A 23832-nucleotide genomic window follows, 5' to 3' on the forward strand; every position below is an offset into this window, starting at 1 on the left:
AGGAAGAAAACTACTTTAGAAAAAAGTTGGAGTGTGTTTGCAATTGGCATGGTTGTGGCTCCCAAACACCCCATATTTTCTGCTGTTGTGTGAATAAGGGATTTCTTCACATGGAAAAATGCTTTCCATAAGTGGACAAACGTGGTAAAAACATGGGCACGTGCACATTTTTGCTTACGTTAAGCCCTTTGATTGGCTGCCTGTGGACAATTTGCTGGAATACAGATATCGGGGGTGAAAGCATGCAAGCCATTTGTATTTTCATAGATTTCCGATCTTGAACATAAATAATAAATCTATGCAAATCTGAGCATAAGCATACAGCACAGACTTGATCTTTTTTCCAGAATTGTCCTTTTTTTGTTAATACATTCAAAGGGTCCTTTTGTGTCCTTCTTATTCACTTTGAGGGACTCCCGCCTGGATTTACTTTTGATAGATGTTGCTGCAGAAATGGCCTGACTTGGCCTGTATCACGCTTGAGGATTTCCTGGAACAATAAAACAGGTTCTTGCCTAGTCCTGCTTTTCAATAAACTGAAATTGCTGCCCGGTGTCGATGGTGTGAAATATTAAAGCGAGTTTAATCTTCTGCTGTCGACTCAAGATGTTCTCATTAGGATAAACATTTCATTAATTAAGTACTACACACTGCCATCATTGCGCAATTATCATATGCTTCAAACTAGGGTTTGGCTGCCTATTAATTATGACCTTGAATAATGCAACAGAACTATTCATTTTGGACTGGGAAAATACATTCCAGGCGTGGCATTGCCACTCTACCGCACATAAGTGCTTGATGGATGAGCTAAAAAGATAAATACATTAAAAAATTCACAGGTTTTAACTAGTGCCACTGATTATCAGGGTATTTAAGGATGCAATGTTTTATAATACCCAATCCTATATATGGCTCTTTTGCCGCTCCTATATGGACTCGTCAGGCATAGGCTGACTGGATATTTAATGTTTTTTTCCACTGCCACTTCTCCAAGTATCTAGTATGACCTGTCATATAATTGTTGCTTCTCTGCTGCTCATCAGTGGACCCTTCACAGCATATACATCAGCTGGTTTGCATAATATCTATTTCTTTGGGTTGATCAACCGGTGCTCCTGAACATCACATCTCAAAGAAGCAGTTCTCGTCATCACCTGGAGTGTTCCTATTCTCCATATTATAAGTGGTATATCTGTATGGTACAGACCACTCCAAAGATAATAAGTACCTGTGTGCCCGACCACGTCTATTCTCACATTTCTTCTACATCTATGCCTGTGTGCAGCAACAAGCTTATTGTGACACAATTTGAGCAGCTACTGCCATACATGCACAAAAGTCAAACAATTCACACATAGGCTGTACACTTATACACACGTTCTAGCTATGAACCAGTATATAATGCTTCTGTGTCCCATCTCTTACTCATGTTCGCATTAGGTCACATGACTGGCACATACTTTCTACCCTTCAGTGCCATATGAGAGGTTTGCTATGCCTCATAATTGGATGGTATGGATGCTGGCGTCCTGATCTACAATCAGATCCTATATTCCTAGAACCCTCTTACCTTTTTAAACTTTCATTTGAAGGGGTTTCGAATTTAGGGGTTTTGCCCAAGCCAGGTTCTTATACATAACTGCTTAAGTCCTTTCATGATCTAGCCCTAAAGGTCTTCTAGCACTTAGTTACACTGTTGACTTGTTCAGCACCTTGAAGCTAACTGTATTTATCAAGTGCACAATATAAATAAATGTTAGTCATCCATTTTTTCATGTCCTTTTAATTTCCATGGTTATTGGCATCTATTTTTCTGTATTCCTTTTCCTTTATTGGCCATGATCGCCCAAATGCAGAACAATGAACAAGAGGTGAGACAATGGGGAGAATGCGTAATATTGGACAGAAAGATAACTGACTGTATTCTAACAATAGTTCAATAGTGTTGTCTTTTCTAAGATAAGCCAGAAAATAGTTTTTCTGCGATTTTTGGGAGCTTGCGCATCCATTTCTGATGAGATAATGACTTAGCTTAGTAAACTGGTAGTTAAAACTCGGCCTTCAAACCATGGTGCTTGGAGAGCTAGAAAGAGGTTTGATCTATGAAGTGGATAAAGAACAATGCTTTGGGCTCTTTCAAAGACATGACATGCACTTGTTAATCGGATTTTCACATGTATTGAAGCTAACCATCTTTGCCCAGGGGTCGAAATTCACCACCACCCTTGGAATACAATAGAAATCACATATATAAGGAAGCAGCAGTACTTTATTACTTTTACAGCAAGACACTCAATGCACCTAAATAGGCTCCAAGGCATTGAGATATTGCACAAATTATAAAACATTTTATATATTCGAATATGAATAAACAGTTAAAATACATGTTTTCACATAAAATATCAAATCCCTGTACAGAGGAAATCTAATTTACAACCAGATAATTTTAGACAATCAATATAATTTGTCATAAGTAGAAACATTTCAAGCAACATTTTAAATCTTGTTGAAGATGGCTTCTCGTGATATCTTTAGGTCGGTCGTTCCTTATTTTGGATCTTGGTCACATTAGCATTTTCTTCACATTAGACTGCAAAGTTCTAATAGTTCATCAAATTTAAATTATGTTTTTACAATAGTATGGAATTTGCCCAGTTGCCCGCTCCCAGTTTGAACCCAGAAGCCAGACACACACCTACTGCTCTGCTCTAAAACACTATCCGCTATTTCTACCATCAGTAACACTGTCACATTTCTTAAGATTCATACTGATCGTGTGGCTCAGTTACAATGCACTGTACTTTAATGCTTAAGATTGATTCAATTACTCAAGCAGAGTATTGAATGACTGTTGTTGGAGACTTCCAGGTATTGGGGAGAGCTTATTAGCCGGGAGATGTGGCTGTCTGCCTCTATTTCCAGTGCCATTAGGGAGAACTACAGTTTTGTGAAGGTAATAGAATGCACCACACTAGTCATCGGATCTAGTTCGGCAGCATATTAGCATTAACAAGTATTTGCATCAAAATCCATAATTCACCATACCATATCCTCCATTAGTACATGGTCCATTATAAGTCTATAATGTAGAGGACAGCCTTCAGCATAATTGGTGATGCAATTGCAGATTGTCTCTGTGGCACGGCCACGAGTCAAAGCCCCTGAGAATATCACTTTCAGATCATTTTACTGTGCCATGTTTTCTCCATCTGGTACCAAACCAAAAATCCACGTATCCAAGTGAGTTATTTGAGTTTTTGATGCGCTGCTTAATACTGAAAAATGTTCAATCTAGTGTTCTCCACTCAAGAAGGTACTTCAGGCACGCATAAGGGTATCAAATTCAGGTCCTCAAGCAATAGCCTTTTCTCTGCTAAGACAGGCATGAGACGGAAGGAGGCAGAAAAATATGAGAGTAAAACATGATAAGTCACGTGAAAGTTAGGATACAAGAATCACATTTGCAAAACTGAAAATCGTATCTATGTCATTGTCAGTTGACTGTCCTTTTCAAAACATATCATCCTTTCCACTTTTTCTTCAATATTTCCAATACTGAGTGATTATCAAACACACTGCACAGTACGTAGGTGCTTGGTTTAGGTCTGGCACGCTGGCCTGTAACCCGGAGGAAGGTGGGGATGGAGCAATCAGGTGACTGTAGGCCTGGAGAAGGGCCTCCAGTTTTGAGTGAACCTGGACCCGCAGTTGTCCTCTAGCCTACTTCTCCCAGGTCTGTAGAGGTTGCCGTTGTTAAAGAAGGAAGACGGGGAGTTTGTGAGGAAAGTCCTCTGGTAGTATTGTGTCTGCATGCTGTTTGGAGTCGATGGTGATGTTATTGTGTATCCGTGGAAAGAGTTGACTCTCTGGAACGGTGAGTTTGCAATCGGGCTGTTGTAGACCGGTGACCTGGGGGGTTGCTTGGTTTGAGAGGTGCTGTGAGTTGAAGAGCTGCTGCTGAGCGGCTCAGAAGTGGTGTTGGCGCTTTCTGGGGTGCTGCTCTCAGACATACTGCTCTTTGCGACACTGTTTTCTCGCAGCAGCACTGGAGTCCTCGGCGTGATGGGTTTCAGACCCATCACTGGTTTAGAAGCACTGTAGAGATACCGGAATTCCTCATCAAAGAGCTCCACAGCATGGCCACAGAACTTAGACAGAATATTGCGATGAACCTGGCCAGACAGCCACGTGAAGCTGTGAAGAGAGAAAAGAATGAATGTAACCACACAGTTCCAAATAACACACAGTTTTCTTGTCCAGAACATATTGTTCCTCATTGTTTTTGTTATCGTTGCACAACATTTACTTAGCCAATATGCAGGACTCTCATCTTTTCCTTAAAATGTATATATATTTTAGCACAGATTTTTATTTCTTTATAATATTTCTTTCAGGGATGGTCACTTAACACACTTTTTTTACGAAGTACATTGTGTCAATATTAGGATATCTAATAGGGGAATGTTGCAAACAAATACATTAAAATAAAAGAGAAAAATAAGCATGTAAGTTTATGTACTGTGGACCAGGTGAAGGCAGCATGCAAAGCCCTACTTCTATTAGGAAGATGTTACACTTCCAATTTGTACAGCATGATAGAAAACAGACTGTCAACATTTCTCTGTCAAGTGCTCACAGGTAAAAGGGAACACAAAGCGTTTTTATAAAAATTCCTAATACAATATACAGAAAAATGTATGGCCGGATTATAATCCCAAAAAATATACTGAAAAATTCATATAGAAATTGACAATGTGGACATTATCCATCTGTGGGTATTCATTATAAGGACAATGCATGCATCTATGGGCTTGCAACATGGACATACTGTCATAATTTGTTACATCATAATCATTTGTATGGCACAATATGTGCTAGTTGCAGTCCTTTATTCAGTACTATTATCCAGATTAATAGCGCTCAATGTGTTGACATTGAAAGGATTAAGGCCTGAGTCAGCCCTTTCGGGATTTGAACCTGATAAAACAGACAACGCATAGATATCAGCAGCAAATGTTTCACTCACTGAATCATCTGAACATACATTTGTTTCTATTCCTTGTGGTTGATCTAGTCTGGGACAAACAAATCAGATTTGTATTGGAAGGCTGTTATCACAGCTAGTTAATATTTTTTAAAGTACCATAAGCCCCAGGTTTTTGGCAGTGTGATAGAGTGCGATGCTCTCTGCATTTATGTGGCACTACAACTCCTCTCTGCAAGAAAATACGTTCTTCTATCCAGCCAGATGAAGAAGGTACAATAAACCAAATGTTTGAATAATAAATACAAGAGGTAGTATAAAATATCATCTTATAACTTCAATCGATAATCACAGAAGCAAAATGAAGAGCTCTACTCCCCCTTGAGTGGAGGCAGGAATGCAAACAGCAGTCACAAGGTGTTCAATAAAAAACATAAAGAACATCTTATAGTCCACGAAATTTACCACAAAGATCAGTCTGCACCTAAACGAATTCTTCTAGAAGAATAATCATGCGCACTCTCAAGTAAGAATTGACTAACAGGCAGCTTTGCTAGACTTTCCTTCGAGGTAATTAGGATTCTAGCAACTAACGTCCTTCAGAAAAAAAGTATATTCCTAACTGGTCTGCCGCTGTAAGGACCGTCGCAACATGATCCGAAAGGCGCCACTTCTGTGTCTGGAGCAATATTTAATTCTAAAGGCCAACGGATTGTCACAGACATGCCCAGACAAAGACTTAAAAGTGGGGAAGTTAAACAAACAAGAAACATATGTTCCTAGTTCTCATCTCCACAACCACCATGTGGTCAGGCCCCCTGCTTATGTGTGAGCCTCTTCTGTGGACCAACAAGGGATAAGTTAACATTAGACAACACCAAAATATTCAAAGATGCTTCCTTTCATAATTCTCTGTTTTACTACCAGGGTTTCAAACTCTCTGCATCAAAACATCTTTTTTCCGATTTTTGAGTTAACCCCAAGGCAAAGAAATGGATCCCACTGCCGTCTGACTAACTGGAACCCGCAAGGCCTTTGCCTGGAGCAGCTGTAATGTTGCAGGATTAATGACAGGCGGACCACCAGGTTGTGTTCCAGTTTTTTATCTTTATTTATATATTTAATTACTGGCAATTTGGAGGAGCGCCGGCCGGCGCTGCCGATCTGTGTAGTCCCCGGCGCGCAATGGGGAATCGCGCGCAGCGCGCCAACATGGCCGCCGCACATCACGTCTGACGTGACGTGCATAAACTAGAATGCAAACTCTACATATCTCCCCTTTTTATCAAACTTTAACTGAGTCACTTACAGTCTAGTGTCCAACTCGAAATCTCGAAATCTGGAGGGCCGTACCACCGGCCTCCCACTTCTTGTAACTCTCACCGGGTTCTCCATAGTTTCTTGGCTCCTCTCCTCTTGGTTCTCTGCTCCTTCTCTCACAGCTCCTTCTTCACTCATGCTTCTCTCAAACCTGTCCATGTCCATACCTCTACTTCCGTTCACTTCTTCCTCTTCTCTATCCGTTTCTCCTCTTACTCCATCTTGCTGCTCGCTGGCTTCTTGTCGCTTCTCCTCGTTCGCACCTTCCATGTCTTCCCATTCATTTCCATGTTGCTCCCAGCCCAAAACCTTATTGCACCTAGCCATCCGGTCCTGGGACCACACATTTCCATCGCTCAACAAAGCAGCTCGATCATACACCTCCACCACTTGCATAGGCTTGCTGTACTTGCTGTCTCCCTTCTTCTGTAGAGTGGCTAATTTTACTCTCACCCACTCTCCTTTCTCCAATCCTGTACTTTTGACATTCCTCCGTTTATTGTAGTGGTCACTGTAAATTGTCTGTGCTCTTTCCAGGTTGGCCCGCACCACTGCAGGGGACCATTCACTGGTGACGATCTTTTCCTTCCAGATCCTGTTGTCATGGGTGAAGGGTTCACGTCCCCTCAATATTTGAAATGGGCTGTACCCCGTGCCCGTGGGGGTTATTCTGTAGGCCCACACCATGTTCTCTAACGCCTTTTCCCAACTTTGTCCACTGGATATGGCGGCTTGGATGGCTCCCATCACCACCCGGTTAAACCTCTCCACTAGGCCGTTACCGGCCGGATGGTAGATCGCTGTGTGCTTGACAGTGATGCCATTCCTTTGCATGAACTTGCTCCACCTTTCCGACGTGAACTGGGGCCCATTGTCACTTAAGACCGATTTGGGTATTCCTTCCCGGGTGAAAGTCTCTGACAGGAACTTTATGATGTTTTCTGTGTCCATGGACTCATCTATTTTCACCTCCGGCCACTTTGAATATCGATCCATGAGTACGCACACGTATTTCTGCGTGCCTTGGTCGTCTAGGACGGGTCCCAAAATGTCTATCGATAGTTCTTCCCAAGGATTAGCGGGAGGGTCAAACTTCCCTATTGCTGGTCTCAAGGGTTTTAAGGTCTTATCTGCTCTTTGACATTGTGGACATTCCCTGACATGCCTCTCAGCCTTTATGTCCATGCCAGGCCACCAGTAGTTTTGCTTTGCCCTTGCTTTGAGTTTACCTATGCCTAGGTGTCCTTCATGTAGCAGGTCCAACAGTTTTGAGGTGAGGTTCCTGGGGGGAATCACCTTGTCTCCCCTGTAGATGAATACCCCCTTGTCCCCTACTGACAGCTCCTCTCTGACTTCAAAGTACGGTTTGAGGCTCACCCTCACATTCCTTTTCTCAGGCCATCCTTGAACAATGTTCTCTTTTACTTCTTGCATGTCCGTGTCTTCCTCATAGGACTCTGACCATTCTTGTAAGCTTATCAACCTTTCTTGGTCCTCTATAAGGGCTACCAACTCTCCTTTGCTTGTGTGGTCCTCCTCTCCTGGTTCCATGGCGGCTGCCCTACTCAGGAAATCAGCCACTCGGTTCCGGTTCCCAGGAAGGTACTCCACGTCGTACCTAAACTCAAGTAACTTTAGTGACATCTTGGCTATTCGGGGAGTGGCGCTGGCATGTCCACTGGATGTCAGCACCTTCACCAATGGCTTGTGGTCTGTTTTGAGTAAAAAATGTGTTCCCAACAGAAATTGCCTGAACCTCGCCATGGCCCACACGACCGCCAGCATCTCCTTCTCAATCACGCTGTATTTGCTCTCTGTATCCGTCAGTGCCCTGGACGCAAAACTGATGGTCTCCATTTCTCCTCTTCCTCTGTCTTGCATGAGCACGGCGCCCAGGCCCTTGTCGCTGGCATCCGTCGTCAGTACAGTGATGCCTTGTGGATCGTAGCCCTGCAGGGGAACAGCTCCTATTACATCCCTTTTGATCGTTTCAAACTCAGCTTGTGCTTCCGGTGTCCACTGGAACACAGTGCTTTCCCTGGTCAGTAACCTCAAGTTGTGGGTCTTTGAGGCGAAGTGGACCACAAACTTGCTGTAATACTCCGCCATCCCCAGGAATGACCTGACCTCTTCCTTGCTTTTGGGTGGTGGAGCGTCAGCGATGGCCTTTACATTTTCCAACTTGGGTGTAACGCCCTGTTGACCGATCTCATGTCCTAGGTACGTTACCGACTGTAGACCCAACCGACACTTCGCCCACTCCGCTGTCAGCCCTTTTGTTTCCAGCGTCTGTAGCACATGTTCCAGCTTCCGGTCATGATCCTGCTTGTCTCGGCCCATCACCAGGATGTCGTCCTGGAAATACTGGACGTCTTTGCAGTCCCTGAATAGTTGGTGCATCATCTTCTGGAAAACCGCAGCCGCCGAGGCCAGCCCGAACGGCATGCGACAAAACTGGTAGCAACCAAACGGGGTGATGAAAGAGGTGAGACTTTTGCTGTCCGGGTGGAGTGCTATTTGGTGATAGGCCGATGTCAAGTCGATAGTGGAGTACCACCTCACTCCTCTGGTCTTGGCCAACATTTCCTCAATTCTGGGGAGGGGGAACTTCTCCACCACAACATTTTTATTCAGTTCTCTCAGGTCCACGCAGAGCCGGACCTTCCCATTGGGCTTCATCACGACCACCAGGGGCGCCAACCATTCCGCACATGTTATCGGTTCTATTATCCCCTTCTTTTCCAGCTCCTGCAGTTCCTTCTGGATCGCCTCTCGTACCGCAATCGGCACATTTCTCACCTTGTGAGCTACCGGTATGGCCCCTTCCTTGAGCACGATCTTGTGTTGGAACTTTTCCATCCGTCCCACCGTGCCTCCAAACACTTTTGGGTAGCTCTCCTTCCACTTGTCCAAGTCCGGCCATTCCTCTTGGTCTGCGAGTAGTATTTGTTCTTTTCCACCAGGATCCAGCTTTATCCCCAGGTCACCCTGGTCCAGCCATCCAAGGACAGAGGGTCCTTTCTCCGCTATATATAGTTTGCACCACGCTGATCGGCCTCTGAATTCAAACAGCAAGCGCCGGAACCCCATCATTGGAATGCGGTCACCATTGTAAGTAACCGGCCGAATGTCTAGTTTCTCCAGCTCTGGGCCCAACTTGGGTCTGAACATTTCTTCCCACACTGCTCGCTGGACAATGGTGAAAGGAGATCCGGTGTCTGCCACTACCGTGATGGTGATTCCTCCCATAGACATTTCCAGAATGGGTTTCGTGGATTTCTTCCCTTCTACACTTAGTACTTGGTCGTATATACATAAGACTGTGATCACCTCTTCTTCTGCGATCTCCTCTAGGTCTTCTTCGCCTTGGTCTATGCTCTTCACCATTCCCTTGGGATTTTTCTTCCTACACACCTTCTCGTAGTGGCCCAAAATGCCGCAGTGTAGGCACTTAGCTCTGAACGCGGGACATCTCCGATCACGTGCGTCGTGGGACCAACTGCCGCACCTGTAACATGATTTCTTGCCTTCATTGCTTGCTTGTTTCCCTTGCCATCTGTTGGTTCCTCTGGCCATCGGTTCTTTGCCTCTCTGGTCTTTCCGGTGGTCTCCCTCTTGAATCCTGTTCACCATCGTTGGGGGGTTTATGTCTTTCTTTGTTGCATCGGCACATCTCCGTGCGAGTTCCGCCCTCTTTACAATGACCATTACGTCTTTGAGTGTGGTGTTGCCGCTTGCCCATAACTTGTCCTGGACATTTGTGCTAGTGGTGTGCATCACGATCTGGTCCTTTATGAATTCGTCTTCCCACAATGCGTATTTGCACGGGGCAGCTAGCTTCCTCAGGGCCGCTACATATTCCTCAATGTTCTCTCCCGGGCGTTGTCTTCTCTGCTGGAAGTTAAACCTGTCCACTGATACACATATGGTGGGGCGATAACGTTCGTCCAGATCTTCCAATGCGTGTGCATACACATCCTTGTCTGTATCGTCCCTCTTTTTGGGCACCAGGCTCTTGTAAATCCTGAGACCCTCTGGGCCCAGGTTCAGTAATAGGATCCGTTTCTTCCTTTGGGGGGTGAACGATTCTTCGTTTTCATCCTCCAAGACCCCTATGAAATTGTCGATGTATTCTTTCCAGTCCTCCCACTTCATCAGGGGGTCCCCTGGTTTCGGTAGGAATTGCACCGGCGCAATCGCATAGCCTGCTGGCGTGCTCATCCTCACCTCCCTGATCGCTGTCGATTTGACGTCCTTGCTGGTGGGACTCCCTGGGGTGCTGTCCTTCACCTCTGTGGTGGAGTCTTCCAGGGGACTTTCAGTGCTAGTCCCCACCTCCTCCTCTTTGGTAGCCAGCGCTGTACCTCCAGGGCCCGGCGTGGTGGTAAGGGTTGCACCGTGGGCTGTCTCCTATGGGGCGTGCTGCAGCCTCTCCTGCCTCTTCGCCGCCTCTCAGTTGTCTGTGGCACTGCCACGCTCCTCCTCCCGTGTGGTGGCTCAGCTGTGCCTTCCCATGAACCCTCTGCAGTGTGGGCTGTGTGGGGCAGCTCAGCTTCCTGCTGTAGTAGTATGTGGGTTTCCCTACCCTGCTGCTGTCCACGTGGGTGTCCTTGAGATTTCCTTTCCTGTCCACGTGGGTGGTCAGCTGGGGCCTCCCGACCTCGTCGCCACTGTAATGTTGCAGGATTAATGACAGGCGGACCACCAGGTTGTGTTCCAGTTTTTTATCTTTATTTATATATTTAATTACTGGCAATTTGGAGGAGCGCCGGCCGGCGCTGCCGATCTGTGTAGTCCCCGGCGCGCAATGGGGAATCGCGCGCAGCGCGCCAACATGGCCGCCGCACATCACGTCTGACGTGACGTGCATAAACTAGAATGCAAACTCTACAGCAGCTTGTGCTGCAAGGGTAGAGTAGGACACACCCCGGCGGTGGAAAGGAGCCCCAACTCTTTATTTACCAATGCCCAAGCCCAATTGGGCCCCCGATTCAGCTCAAGACCAATTCATATCTGTATGATCTGAGAGACTTCACGGTCCTCGTCAGGTTCTGCGTGGGGGGGGGGGGGGTTGCATTACGTCACCGCTGTACACTATCACTGACTCCTAAAATGCAAACACTCAAACAAACCAACGCCTGGTAAGTTGCCTGCCGACGTCTGGAACAGTTGAATACGTGACAACTGGAGCAGCGCATGTACGTCATAAATGATACGGGCACTACAATGAGTAAGGTGCAGACAAGCCTCTTCCACATCCGAGGCCTGGGGTCACGCCGGAGAGGTGACGAACACGTGTGCCACGCGCCGGCCTGCTTTCCATGACAACTAACGTGCGCATGCCGCGGTTGTGGCGCATAAATCACAGGTGCATTCCCGAGATTGCGGCTTTACGTCTTTGGATGTTAAATATTTACAGATGGAATCTTGTGGGCGAAGATTTGGAGTCACACTACCGAGGTTTGTGAAGCGAACAATAATCTGCTGGAGGACACGAAGGAGGCTTTTGGGCCCCACCCTGGGCGTGTTTGTTTGTTGGGCTGAGTCTGTGTTTTCAGCTTCTGGAAAGTGGAACCACATTCTTTGTCGAGTGTCTCGGTGTGCATCAATATGTTTATGAAGTGAAAAAAAGGGCAGGGTAGGACCAAAAGCCCAGTTTTTGTGGCAGTTCAGTCAAGCGTACAGTATACATGTCCATTGTACAGGGAAAGCACCTGCACGTTACTGCTCGTGCACTCCCTGGTCTTTGGCACATTGCCTGTCACAAGGCAAGCACAGAAGGCCTGGTTAATTAATCATTCGAGTACATTAATCACAATGATCAACTTCCATTAATACAGCAATTGCTTCCAATAATTTCTTGGAACTATTAGCAGAGGGACATTAAATGAGAACATTGGCGCCACCCATTCCCAGAATCCCATTCATTCCAGGTGAGACCGCTGCAGTTTTTGTACATGGTAGTCTAGAAGGGGGCATCACATTTTTAGAAAAGCAGACCTAGATTGAACTTTGGGTTCATGAAGCATTTTTCATAGGATATACCACCAGCCCGATGGATTAGGCCTATTAACATTTAGCTGCCAACAGCGAGAGCTCAGGGGAGGTTACGGTATGAACAGGGGTGGTGATGAGGTCAGCTACAGAGTAATGTGTCCCACTAAAAGGACATCTTTAGGATATTAGTGCATATTGCATAAACATGTTTGGAAACTTAAATTAAGGACCAGAGTTGAAAGAACAGCTAGAAAGCAATGCAAAGCATTGTGTTACATAACTGAATATAGAAGTCTGCTGGCACAGTGCAAAATTGCACAGTACCACGTGAGTACCTGCACAACCCTTAATAAATGTAAGCCATTCTATCACGAAGCTTCAGTCGAAAGATAAAATGAAATGCACAGATTGTGTATGGTACTATATGCTACGGTCTGGGATGTCATGGCCTAGTGTATTTGTACCAATTATTATGAGATGGGGGTGTCAAAAGGGTAGTCTTGGGTCTTCCCAATGAAAAATCCCCAAAAATCGAATGGCTTGCAATTCTTTTGGTTCAGGTCCACAAGATGTTCTGTACTTATGGTCTGCCTGACAGCGCAGCTGTTGGCAGACAATTATGTGAGAACGACCAGGAAAGAGATTTTGGCTCCGCCCACATGTTGGGACCCAGGAGTACATTTTTTGATTGCGCAGAAGTTGTATGCTTCCACAAAAAAAGTGATTGCCCTTCACACAGCTATGGTCATTTTGCTTATTTATCCACCTGCCTCAGCTTGAACATTCAGGAGCATACACATGTCATGGTAATGCTCTTAAAGAGCCTTGATAACTAGATCATTTATGGCGTATGTCTTTAGCAGCAACACAGATGGGATGAGGCAGTGTATATGGATTTTTAAGTCTAGCTTGGCAGTGCATTTATAAGCCAGACTTGTTGGCATTGCCAATGCTTGTTTTGTGCTTTGTGGTGGGAATGATGAAACGGTTGGCCTGCATTGATGTAGTTATCAGTATTACAGAAGGTGCAGGGCCACCAGCACATGAATGCCCACACATCTCATATATGATTGGCGTCTAATACCCAACTGCTTGCATAAGTGCCTATGGCATCTTAACTACGAGGGTAGTTGTCAAACCGTGGCTAAACCACTATTCTCTGGTACCTTGGAAGTGGGGTCGAAATGCCAAATTGCTTTGTGGGTTCTTCGCTCCCTCTCCAATTGGATGTATCCTTCAGCTGGGAGTTTAGTGGAGGCATTGAAGTCTTGGCTTGCTGTGGGCCTGAGAATTCACTAAGAAGGTTTGACTGGCCACCCGATTTAGTAAAAATTCAATGTTCTTGACTGCAGCTTTATGAAAAGTTTTAGTTGCTTGCTTTTACCCCGGGAATACCTTTTAGGTCAAATCAACTAACTGAACAAAGCCAATTTGTGAAATAGATGAGCATGGTAAAATATGCAGTATTAAAAACAACACACTAAGGTCCTTATTTACTATTCTTCTTGGCCACTAAATAGTGTTTTGGCGCTCAGATACCTGTGCACTTTCACTCTGAAGCGACTTTTGAAAAGAACAGCACAGAATTGCGATATAATGTGACTTTGAAAGTGCTTGTTTCATATTGTATGCATTTTTATGGCAACCATTCCTTTCCTGTAGTCAAACCATATTGTCTAAGTGTCTAGTGCCTTATATGGATTTGCAAAAGCATGAGAATATGCACATGGAGGTACAGTCCACCTTGTCCTTGTATTTTAAAGAACTTTAACTAAAATACAAGTGCACACACACGTGCACACACACACTCCCTCTCTTTCTTACTCTCACACTCACTTTTTTCTAAGTAAATCGACCAATGAATGAGAAGAGAATACACAGCCTATGGTGGTTTCCAAATAAGTCAGAGCCCTTGACCTGACCTCCTGACATCAAACAGTTGTGTGTTCCAAGACAGAACCTGTTTAGCAAAATGTGCACTAAAATGATTATGATCTGCAAGGAATGCAGTGATAACCTGCAGGTAACAGCAAGCCACCTACAGCTGTTTCACTAACCTTTTCATGACTTTTGACACCGTCGACCCAGTGTTCTGTCAAGAAGGCTGAATGCTCTCTGCTTCTATCTGAACAGGGTGTTCTAACTTGAATGGCAAGGCAAGATGTTAATTAAACAAACAAGAATGAAAAGGAAGTCCTAGGCGGGTAAGTGAGGCACTGAGAGCTTTAGATACCCACTGGGAAATGATAAAGTCGCTCAACCAATTAAATGGGTTAGTATTTTGCATTAACTTCTGCTTTTTCCTGCATTCCATGCTCAGGGCGCAGCGTCGCGAATCAGACATAGCAGTGGTCATCTATGAGTGACGCGGAGCCACTGATGCATATAGCAGTATTGTCCACATGCAGCAGGGCATTAACAGATGTTAATTGCCCTTTCTTTCCACTCATTATGCACTCTAGCTTTTGTCTCGGGCTTATAATTGTGGAGCAGCCAATTAACAGAGGCAAACACACTTGTGGGGAGTAATAGTATAAAATTAGTTATAAAAAGGGCTTGAATACAAATCTGGCTTTTTAGTCTGTGCCTCTTGCCATTTTTTTATTGGTTTCCACTAGTCTGGCATTGATGGTAATGGTTCTTTTTTAGGGGCAAAAAGGCGTGAATTGATTTGACTTAAAGTACTAGTAGTGTGTTTTTGAAGACTTGCTTAAAATTGTAAGTGCCTGGACAATGATTTGGACAGGTGGGGCACAAAACCTCGTTCTTTGCAAAATAGTGAAAGATAAAAAAATAGCACATGTAAGAAAGAAAATTCTGCATCAAAGCATGGCTGTGCTGTCTATCATAGCAAATTAAAGGCAGTACATTAGCACCAGGTGTGCTGGGACTGGAGGCAAGCTGTATACACGACCTGATAATATGGACTATGGAGAAACAGGAATGAAAGGAGAGGCTTCCTTTAGGATTGTAAACGAAGACCAGCAAATAACTCCCTTGGTTCAAGAATAGCATATTATTATAACCACACTCATGCCCAAGTCAAACGTGTTGAGATCTGTTCAATGCTCGGTAACGTCAAAAACAGTGAGAAAGCAAGTTTAGAAAACCCAATAAAATAAGCCAAAACATTTGGCATTTTTTTCTACATGTTAACATGCAAAACCAAAAAATATTCAGAGCAGTACAATCTGTTTTTCTTCTTTTGTAACCAAAACGTATTTTGTTTCTAGGTAAAAAGCTGGATCGCACTGTGTAGAATTCAGACTAGTTTTTACCATAGACATTTCTAATCTTTGCAGTACTGTATTCATGCTGCTCCTCAGGAGCTCTTGCATCTTAGACATGTCTACGCCTTGAATTAGATAAACCTGCAGTTTGCAATGGGAACACTGACTGTAGTGTAAAGCCTCGAGGATTGGTTCTTCAATATATATTACTAAACACGGAAAAAAGTTGTTGAAAAAAAAATATGCAAATTCGACATGCAGCAACCTTGTAAATGCGATGGTCCCACTCCACCTGCTGACAATGTGGAGATCCTCTCCACCACCACATAACTCCCAGTTACAATCATTCCCTTAAATAGTAGTTCAACTCCAAATTGCGATAGGAGACTTGATCTTGAAGTGAAGGAGGACTGGATTAAATCATGGTGTACCCCTATTAACCACACAAGATACTGCGCTTCAACATGGGATGGCTGTATGTGAGAATTTCAGGGTAAAACATATGGACCTGTCAAAATATTATGGCCACAATATCAACTACCACGATATCATGATGGTAAGTATATATAGGTAAATGTACATTTACTATTCTTTACTCATCAATACTATTTTGATATCGTTTATAAACAATAACATTTATTTAATGAAGTTCGCTGTTGAAAAATCCCTACTAACTGTACTGTATCCCAAAATGGCCTAACGGCCTGACAAATCTGTTGTGTTCAGACAACCCTCCACTAAGCAAAACCCTTACTGCGCATACATAACAACATGGCAGCCTGCACCAACAAGAAGATAGGTGTGGACTAGAAAGAATTAATAAGTATTGTTAGAAGTCAGTTTCCACCATTTAGGCGAAACATGGACCAAGCAACGCTACAAAAACTCTAAAAAATATATATTTTTAAAGTGACAAAATCAGCAACACTGTTTAACCCAGAACACTAATTGCTGTATTTTTAGGCAGCAGGAGCTCATGGAAAGTCACCTGAAAGAATCAGCCTTTGCTAAAGATATCCGGTATTTTAGTGTTCACACTAGGTGTTTATGTGTTGCGGTTATTACTGCTTCAGCTGTACACCCGAAGGAAGTTACTGGCAAACAGTTTACATCCAACTATTACTTCTTTATAAACCTTCGCTGTCCTTTCCTCCCTTATGCGCCACCCCACAGTCACCAAAGGGAAAAAAAACAAACACAAACTTCTTGTTCCTGCCGCTGCAAAACAAGATCTGTATTGTACCAGCTTGATACTATCAGCCTGCTGTCAAGACATAGCCGCATCGCCTGTCAGGAACTTCTTTTTCTTCCTCAAAAGAACACGCCTTGAGACCCCATGTCCGTCTCACCCACAGCCAGCAAAAATGTAAATAAACAACAAAAACTGAAACTTCTTCTGCTGCTGCAAAACAAGGTCCACAATGTACCAGCATGATATTATCAGGCAGATTTTCAAGAAAGTGCCCGCATCCCCTGTCAGGAGCTTCTGTTTTTTGCCTCTAAAGAACATACCTTGAGAGCACGTTCACCAAGAAAAGGTAAAACGACAAAAGTCTCCTTTTATATTTCACCCAGGAGACAGGGGCGTAAGGGGGGACGGGGGAGGTTGCTTGTAAATGTATTTTCTGATAAGTAGTTGGGTACAAGGGCTTTTAGTCGGGTATTGTGAGAAATCAGTTGTATTTCAGTAAGAATTTTTACATATACACAGACAAAAACGCACACTCAATCTCACTCTCTGGTTTGAAAGTCCTCAAAAATATTGGTTACTTTACAAAATAGTGTGTGTTCTCTCTTAGTTCTCCTATCAATCCTCATTCCTCTCCCTTTCCACTGCCTCTTAGGCCCCTTTCATGAGCCCTGCTTGTCAATCATAAAGTATTGAAACATATGGCAGCCCGATTGACGGAAAATCTGAAGCCCCCTCCTTCAAATCTTACTGCTCAAGCTACGCACCTGCCTGGAGAGCCTTTAATTAGATGGTAGTAGCATTTATGCTCCTAAATGCGCCTGGTAGAATTTAGCCATGTTAAATAAGGTTGTAATTGCATTTAGCACTTTTAAGTAAGACTGCAGCTGCATTTAGCCGTGTTAAATAAGACTGCAGTCGTTTGTTGTGCCCTTAAATAAGGCTACTTGCTTTAAATGTCTTTAATAAGACACAGGAGTGCTTAGAATAAGTGGAACATTAGTTCTACGGAAGGGGTTCTCTCCTATATGCCCCCAATAACAGATTCAATTTTGTCTGTAAAAAACGTCCTCCCATGTCAAAGAAATTACCATGAAGGAACTTAGATAGAACAGTGATAGAAATAGAAGAAGTCAGAATTGTCTCTGCCAGCAAGCAGTCAGCTTGGCGGGTCAGCGCTTGCCTCTAAGACAGCGACAACATCCTGAATATTTTCACTGCCTCCCCAGTGATTATTTTGTGTAATAACCATTTTTCGCTATGCAGATACGATATTTACATGCACACAGATAGGTTCCCAGATGGTTCGTAGAAAGCATATATTTAGCAAACACTGCAATGAATCTGTTTACCTAGATATAGAACTAGCTAATGCTTTTATAACAAGAAAAAAACAACACAACTCTTCTTTTTGGTTCGTGAGTCCAGGAATAATCCTAACTAATAAGTCTTGTTACTAGGTGCACAAATCAGCCCTATCAATACAGCTCTGGCAAATATAATTTTCTATGTAGAATTATTTTGGTGAAGGAGAAAGCTGCCTTCACCGAAATTCTGTTCAAATTGTCACACAGCACCACGTTCAGTTGTTACTTAACAATCTTTTTTTAAAAATGTAAAGGTTAGATACAAAAATAAATCAACAAAATAATGATTAATAGTGAAAATACTAAAAGTAAAATTTTTAGCATATCGAAACATCAGCCGAGGAACAAGAACATTTTTGGGGTAAAAAGCTAAAGGCTAATACTCAAACAATGTCAAATATTTTAATCAATATGAGCGAATTAGATTTGTTTCTAAGAAAATGTCATGTGAAAGAGATATTTCTGGAGAATCTGGGCGAAGGCGAAAAGTGTCTGCCTGTGATTGGTCTGCACATTTACTGCCTTCCATTGTGATACCGAACAATCTCCATGTCTTCACAAACGATCGGCTTCAGCCAGATCAAAATGTATACTGTCCACTTTTTGCAGATCTCACACGGCTATCAGGAGAATCATAACAGTGGTCCTTGACTATAGATTTAGAATGAAATCATCAGTAAACCAATTTACAATAAGTAATGCGAATCGATCTGCATTTATAAAGACTGAATCTATATGGGAGAAAAAAATAATAACTTCTTATTGAGCTCTCTCCTTCTTTCTTAGCACTTGCGCCGGATATCAACAGCACTATCCCTGTTGGTACTGTAAATAAATGTGATTGTTTGCTTTTTTGCTGATAAAATTTGAAATTGATACTGTACTTCCATTGTTTGGTTCGTTTCCTTGTAAATATAGCTGTTCACCTTGGGTACTGTCTCTGTAGATCATACAGAGAGCTCAATAAGAAGTTATTATTTTTTTCTCCCATATAGATTCAGTCTTTATAAATGCAGATCGATTCGCATTACTTATTGTAAATTGGTTTACTGATGATTTCATTCTAAATCTATAGTCAAGGACCACTGTTATTATATCATAAATACCCAGGTCCTTTTTGATTTTGTGGGTGAACACCCCATTAATCTAATGATATTATCAGGAGAATCAACCAAACCGGGCAGCAAGCGGGCTTAAATCTTGCCCAGTTAGATGCCTTTGCCGAAAGAGAAGGCAAGAGCGCCAGATGGAACTTGCATTGTAGCCTTGGAATACAGCATGGTCTACAGATTCTTACTCAGGGCTTTTCGTGGCCTTGTAAATACGGCCCCTTTTTACGCAGCACTTTGTGTGAAAGGGGCATGACATGCATGTTGCTGTGGGTGTTCCAAAGCAACACCCATGTGTTCTGCCGCATTCCCAGATTTACAACATTTCGTAAACCTGGGAATACGTCCGAATCCTACGCCTCTCCAGGGAAGGCGTAAGGAGGCGCAATGAGGAGAAATACTTTTATTTCTCCTTGTTTTTTCCTATTTCTATGCGTGCTGAAGAAGCAGCACACATAGAAAGAGGAAAACACCTCTCATGATTGTTTTTGTGCAGGTAGGTGTCCCTTCCTGAAGGAAACAATCATCCCCGCAATGCAGGCATCCTTGCACCATGGGGCAAGGGTGCCTGCTTTGCCGCTAGGCAGCCAATTGTGAGCCAGCGCAGGCAAATCACAGGGTTCCATCATATTGTTGTAAATATGACGCATCTTTGTGCTTTGAAAGTAATGCAGCATGGTGCAGCCAAATGGCTTGCGGCACCACACCGTGTTACTTTCTTGTAAATAAGGCGTATTAGTTTTAATCAAATCACCTCAGATGCAAAGATTTACCTATGCTGGAAGAGAAACTGAGAAGAAAGGTCCACTGATGAGGCTAAGGTGGAGAAGGTATAAGCAACTATTTCCCTCTGGAGAACAGAAATTGACAGACCATTGTATTTATTTATTTATTTGAGAGTTTTATATAGCGCGAACAAGATGTTTGCAGATATCAGAGCGCTTTACAACAAGGGGTGGTAAAAACAAGAGAGCAATTAACAAGCTTTTGAGCGACAGATAGTGGAGGTAGTAAATGGGTAGTAAAAATAAGGTAGATAAAAGAGGGAGCATAAACAATCAGTTAAACAATAATACAAATAGTCAATCTGATAAACAAGTATTACAAATAGTCAGGAGTCTCAAAAAGTTCCAAAGTTAGGTACATGTTCAGGTGAATTTAGCCATACGTATAGCTTTCACTTCTTTCTTAAAGAATGTAGTGGAGTAATTGGCCCAGATTTACTAAAGAGTTGCACTAGTTTGGTGCAAAGTACCTGAACCAGCCGCAATAGCAACAACCGCCACAATTACATTTCATGTGCAAAAGATAATTTGGGCTGATAGTTGATCCTCGCGCAGTGCCAAATCAGCTTTGCACCAACTCCCTTCTAATTTATGCAAAGGGGACATGTTCATAGTTTTTTGCTCAAAATCAGATCTACCAACGCATCATGATCTGAATTTGTGCCAGATCTTAATGCCTAGGGAAACCAGGTGCAAACTAGCGCTTAAGTGGTAAATGGCCCAGTAAACCATTGATCAATGTGTACCCCATAATATTGTACAGACCTTACACCTCTGACCACTGAGTGGTGGAGTACTTAGGAATTTGTAATGGAGGATGTACCTTCTGTACAAATCCTATGCTAGATAGTACTTGTTCACCTTTGCACCACAGTGTAATGCTAGCGTCACACAAAACAGCTATTTTAGCATGAGTGATTGGTGAGCGACTCTTGCTAAATCTGGTGCTGCATTTTTTTGTTGTCCTTCATGCAATGCAGCACTGCAGTTTTTCATGCAGCCCTCCTTTGGATAAAGGGCAGTACATCTGGGCCATTGTGTACCCTTTGCTGTGGGGTGACCTGATAATTTATCAGCAGTAGGAGGCCATTTTAATGTCAAATGTGTGTACGCTCTAGAAGGGACCATGAATGGTAAGGCAGTGAATAGCCTTTCAAGCCAATGTATTGACATAATCTAGCATTTTCAGTGAGTACCTCAGACCTCATTTAGTAAAATCTCTGCTCATAAAAGGTGATGCTATTACAACGGTACATATTTATCAGCATCTTAAAGATGACAGACAGCCACTCTGCCGACATTTTAACCTGAGTACTGCAGCTTACAGTAGTCTTTGCAGCATGTGTAGATACCAAGCAGGCTGCCTTATCAAACGTTATAAAGGAGCCAAGACTAGAAACAAGGGGACATGTCCATCACTGGGTAAACGGAAGTTAAACGAGATTGCTGTGTGTTATGCACAGTTCGACATCACACAACACCCAATCCCAAAGGCTGCATCTTGGCATGGGTCCTGTGCTATAACCGTTGTATCCCTTTTAGATTCCCCAGTTGAAAAAAAAAATTACTTCAGAAGATGGGTCCTTCTTCTTGACATCCCGATCGTCGCCAGATTATGAAGTAATCAAGTAGGCAGATCTTGTACCAAGAGTAATTTATTCACTGGAGATAACAGCTTATACAACCACTAACATTGGAAAGCCAGAATGATCTGGGCAACTCCCACATACAGAATGTAGAACACACAATGAAGCATAACAATTCCAATGAGGTAATCTAAAAGGGACACAACAATAACCATGGAATCATTGCCGCATGTCTGTGACTCCAGGCAGAAGTCATATTTCTATGCTTACCCTGAAAATTGTAGGAAAGATAGAAATGTCCCCAGTAACCAAGGACAGAATAATTTTCTAGTCTAACTCCAGTCCTCGAATATAGTGGGGGGAGTGCATTTTCACGCGCCTTGCTGTAACGTCTGCAGTTAGGAAGGGGATTTGTGGCTGCATTGGCTTGTGTAGTAGAGGTGGTAGGGGATGGAAAGACTGGCAGCCTCACCAGATGAAACACCCGTGAAGTACTCGATGTGATGTGGGCCAAGGGCAGCTTGCAGTGTAGCTCCCTGTCTCTCTGATGCATGTGCTAGCTTTGAGCATACTGATCGATGAACCTTACAGGGGGATTCAAGCATGCAGGAACAGAGACGGATTCCTCTCTCTGTAGATGTAAAATAGCGATGTGAGAGGAAATGCCATCAGGAATACCTGCACGTCGCTGCCTGCTGGATTGTGTTGATGTGATTCTCTGACCGATAAGCATGAGCTTCTCACTGGGGCACACATTCTCTGGCCCCCGTGGATACGTAACATTCGGTGCCATTGTTACGGCTCACGTCACGTCATGGTTATTGATGCGCTGATCACGCAGGCCTTGGTTCAGAGTTATCGGTGATGTGCTGATGGACTCCTGGGTGTGCGAGCATGCCCAGACAAGGAAAAAACAAAACAGGTCTAGAGCCTGGGAAGTCTAAACAACGTTTGCAAAAACATCTGAATGTGGCGATCAGCACTGCGGGAGTGCGCCAGTCAGTCACCACACAGGAAAGAAGAAACCCGCTGCCTCTGCAGGGTCGCAACCACAGTTGGCATAAGTCAATTCTCACACTATACTGGTCAAGAAGGACATTCAAAAGGACACACTTGCTCAGAGCACAAGTCCTAAAAAAAGAAGTGGGGGACTAATCAAGTTAGGCAGTATGTAAGTGACATCATGGAGCGTGCCATCACAGCACATGACGTCATAGTGCGTGACATCGGACGCGCCATCACTGGAAGTGACATCACAAGAAGCGACATCAGATATTAAAACCTCACACATATGTTTATCATGACTACATTTAGGCGTATTACGAGATTTAACAAATGAGATTTCGCGTCAAGGTTGTGACAAAAAAGTGGCGCAACCCCAACGCAAAATCTGGGTCTCAACTGATACATTTATTTATTTTTAGAACCCTGCCACAAAGAAATTGGCAACAAGGAGAAGTGAGACTACTAGGATCTGTTCTGCTTAATTGGTTTCAAAGTCTGCATATTAAAATATCTTATGTGGTTAAGGCACTTGCTGCAAAGATCTTTGGGTGCCCATTAAATCTCAGGGAATAGTAATACTGGTAGGATAACTCTTGAGTTTAATGCTTTTGCTGAAGAGATCTGTGTTTTATCTAGTCCCTGATTCGAGTGAAAGTAGTGTATAGAAGCATAATGTGTCTCCTGCTAAACACATCATAAAACATGCACATGACAGGTTTTTATTTTATGCAGATAGGTAAGTGGGTTACTACTTTCAACACAGAGATCTTTTTGTTACTTGCAGTTTATGAACCGTAAACCTTCTAATATAGCACGGTGAGGTATGGAGTACATCTGACTCCTACACATTGTAACCTTCACTGTCTTATGTAACACATCTTGTACATTGATTTACACACTTACATGATTTATTGTCAATGTATAATGTGTATGTTACGTAAAGTGCTCTGACAGTCTGCATTGGGATGAGTAGCGTTATAAAAGAAATAAAATTGTGCTATTTAAATAGTTGGGTAAATACTAGGACAGACCAACATATCTGACATTCTTATAATGCACTTATATTCACGGACTGAACAAAGTCAAAAGCATGCCTCTTCAGTACCTGTTAAGTGATAAGCCACATGCTTTTGTTTCCTCTCCATTGCATTTATTTGCATTTAAGTGTGGGCCCCAGAATGCCTCACTCCAGGATACTCGGTCAAAAGAAGGCCTAATGGCCCCTCAACTTCGGCCTTTATATTTTGTCCACCTGGA

At 43.3% G+C, this 23832-nt stretch overlaps 1 protein-coding gene across 1 annotated transcript in view; it reads right to left on the minus strand.

Moving 5' to 3' along the window:
• Nucleotides 1-2981: 2981 nt before the first annotated feature.
• FAM83A (family with sequence similarity 83 member A) overlaps nucleotides 2982-23832 on the minus strand; it is a 57206-nt gene continuing 36355 nt past the window's right edge. The window contains exon 4 of the mRNA XM_078685559.1: nucleotides 2982-4197. Coding sequence (XP_078541685.1) covers nucleotides 3654-4197 — 544 coding nt within the window. The 3' untranslated portion in view covers nucleotides 2982-3653. The remainder of the gene's footprint in view (nucleotides 4198-23832) is intronic.

Source organism: Lissotriton helveticus, chromosome 4_1 (assembly GCF_964261635.1).
Source record: "Lissotriton helveticus chromosome 4_1, aLisHel1.1, whole genome shotgun sequence".
Taxonomy (NCBI): domain Eukaryota; kingdom Metazoa; phylum Chordata; class Amphibia; order Caudata; family Salamandridae; genus Lissotriton; species Lissotriton helveticus.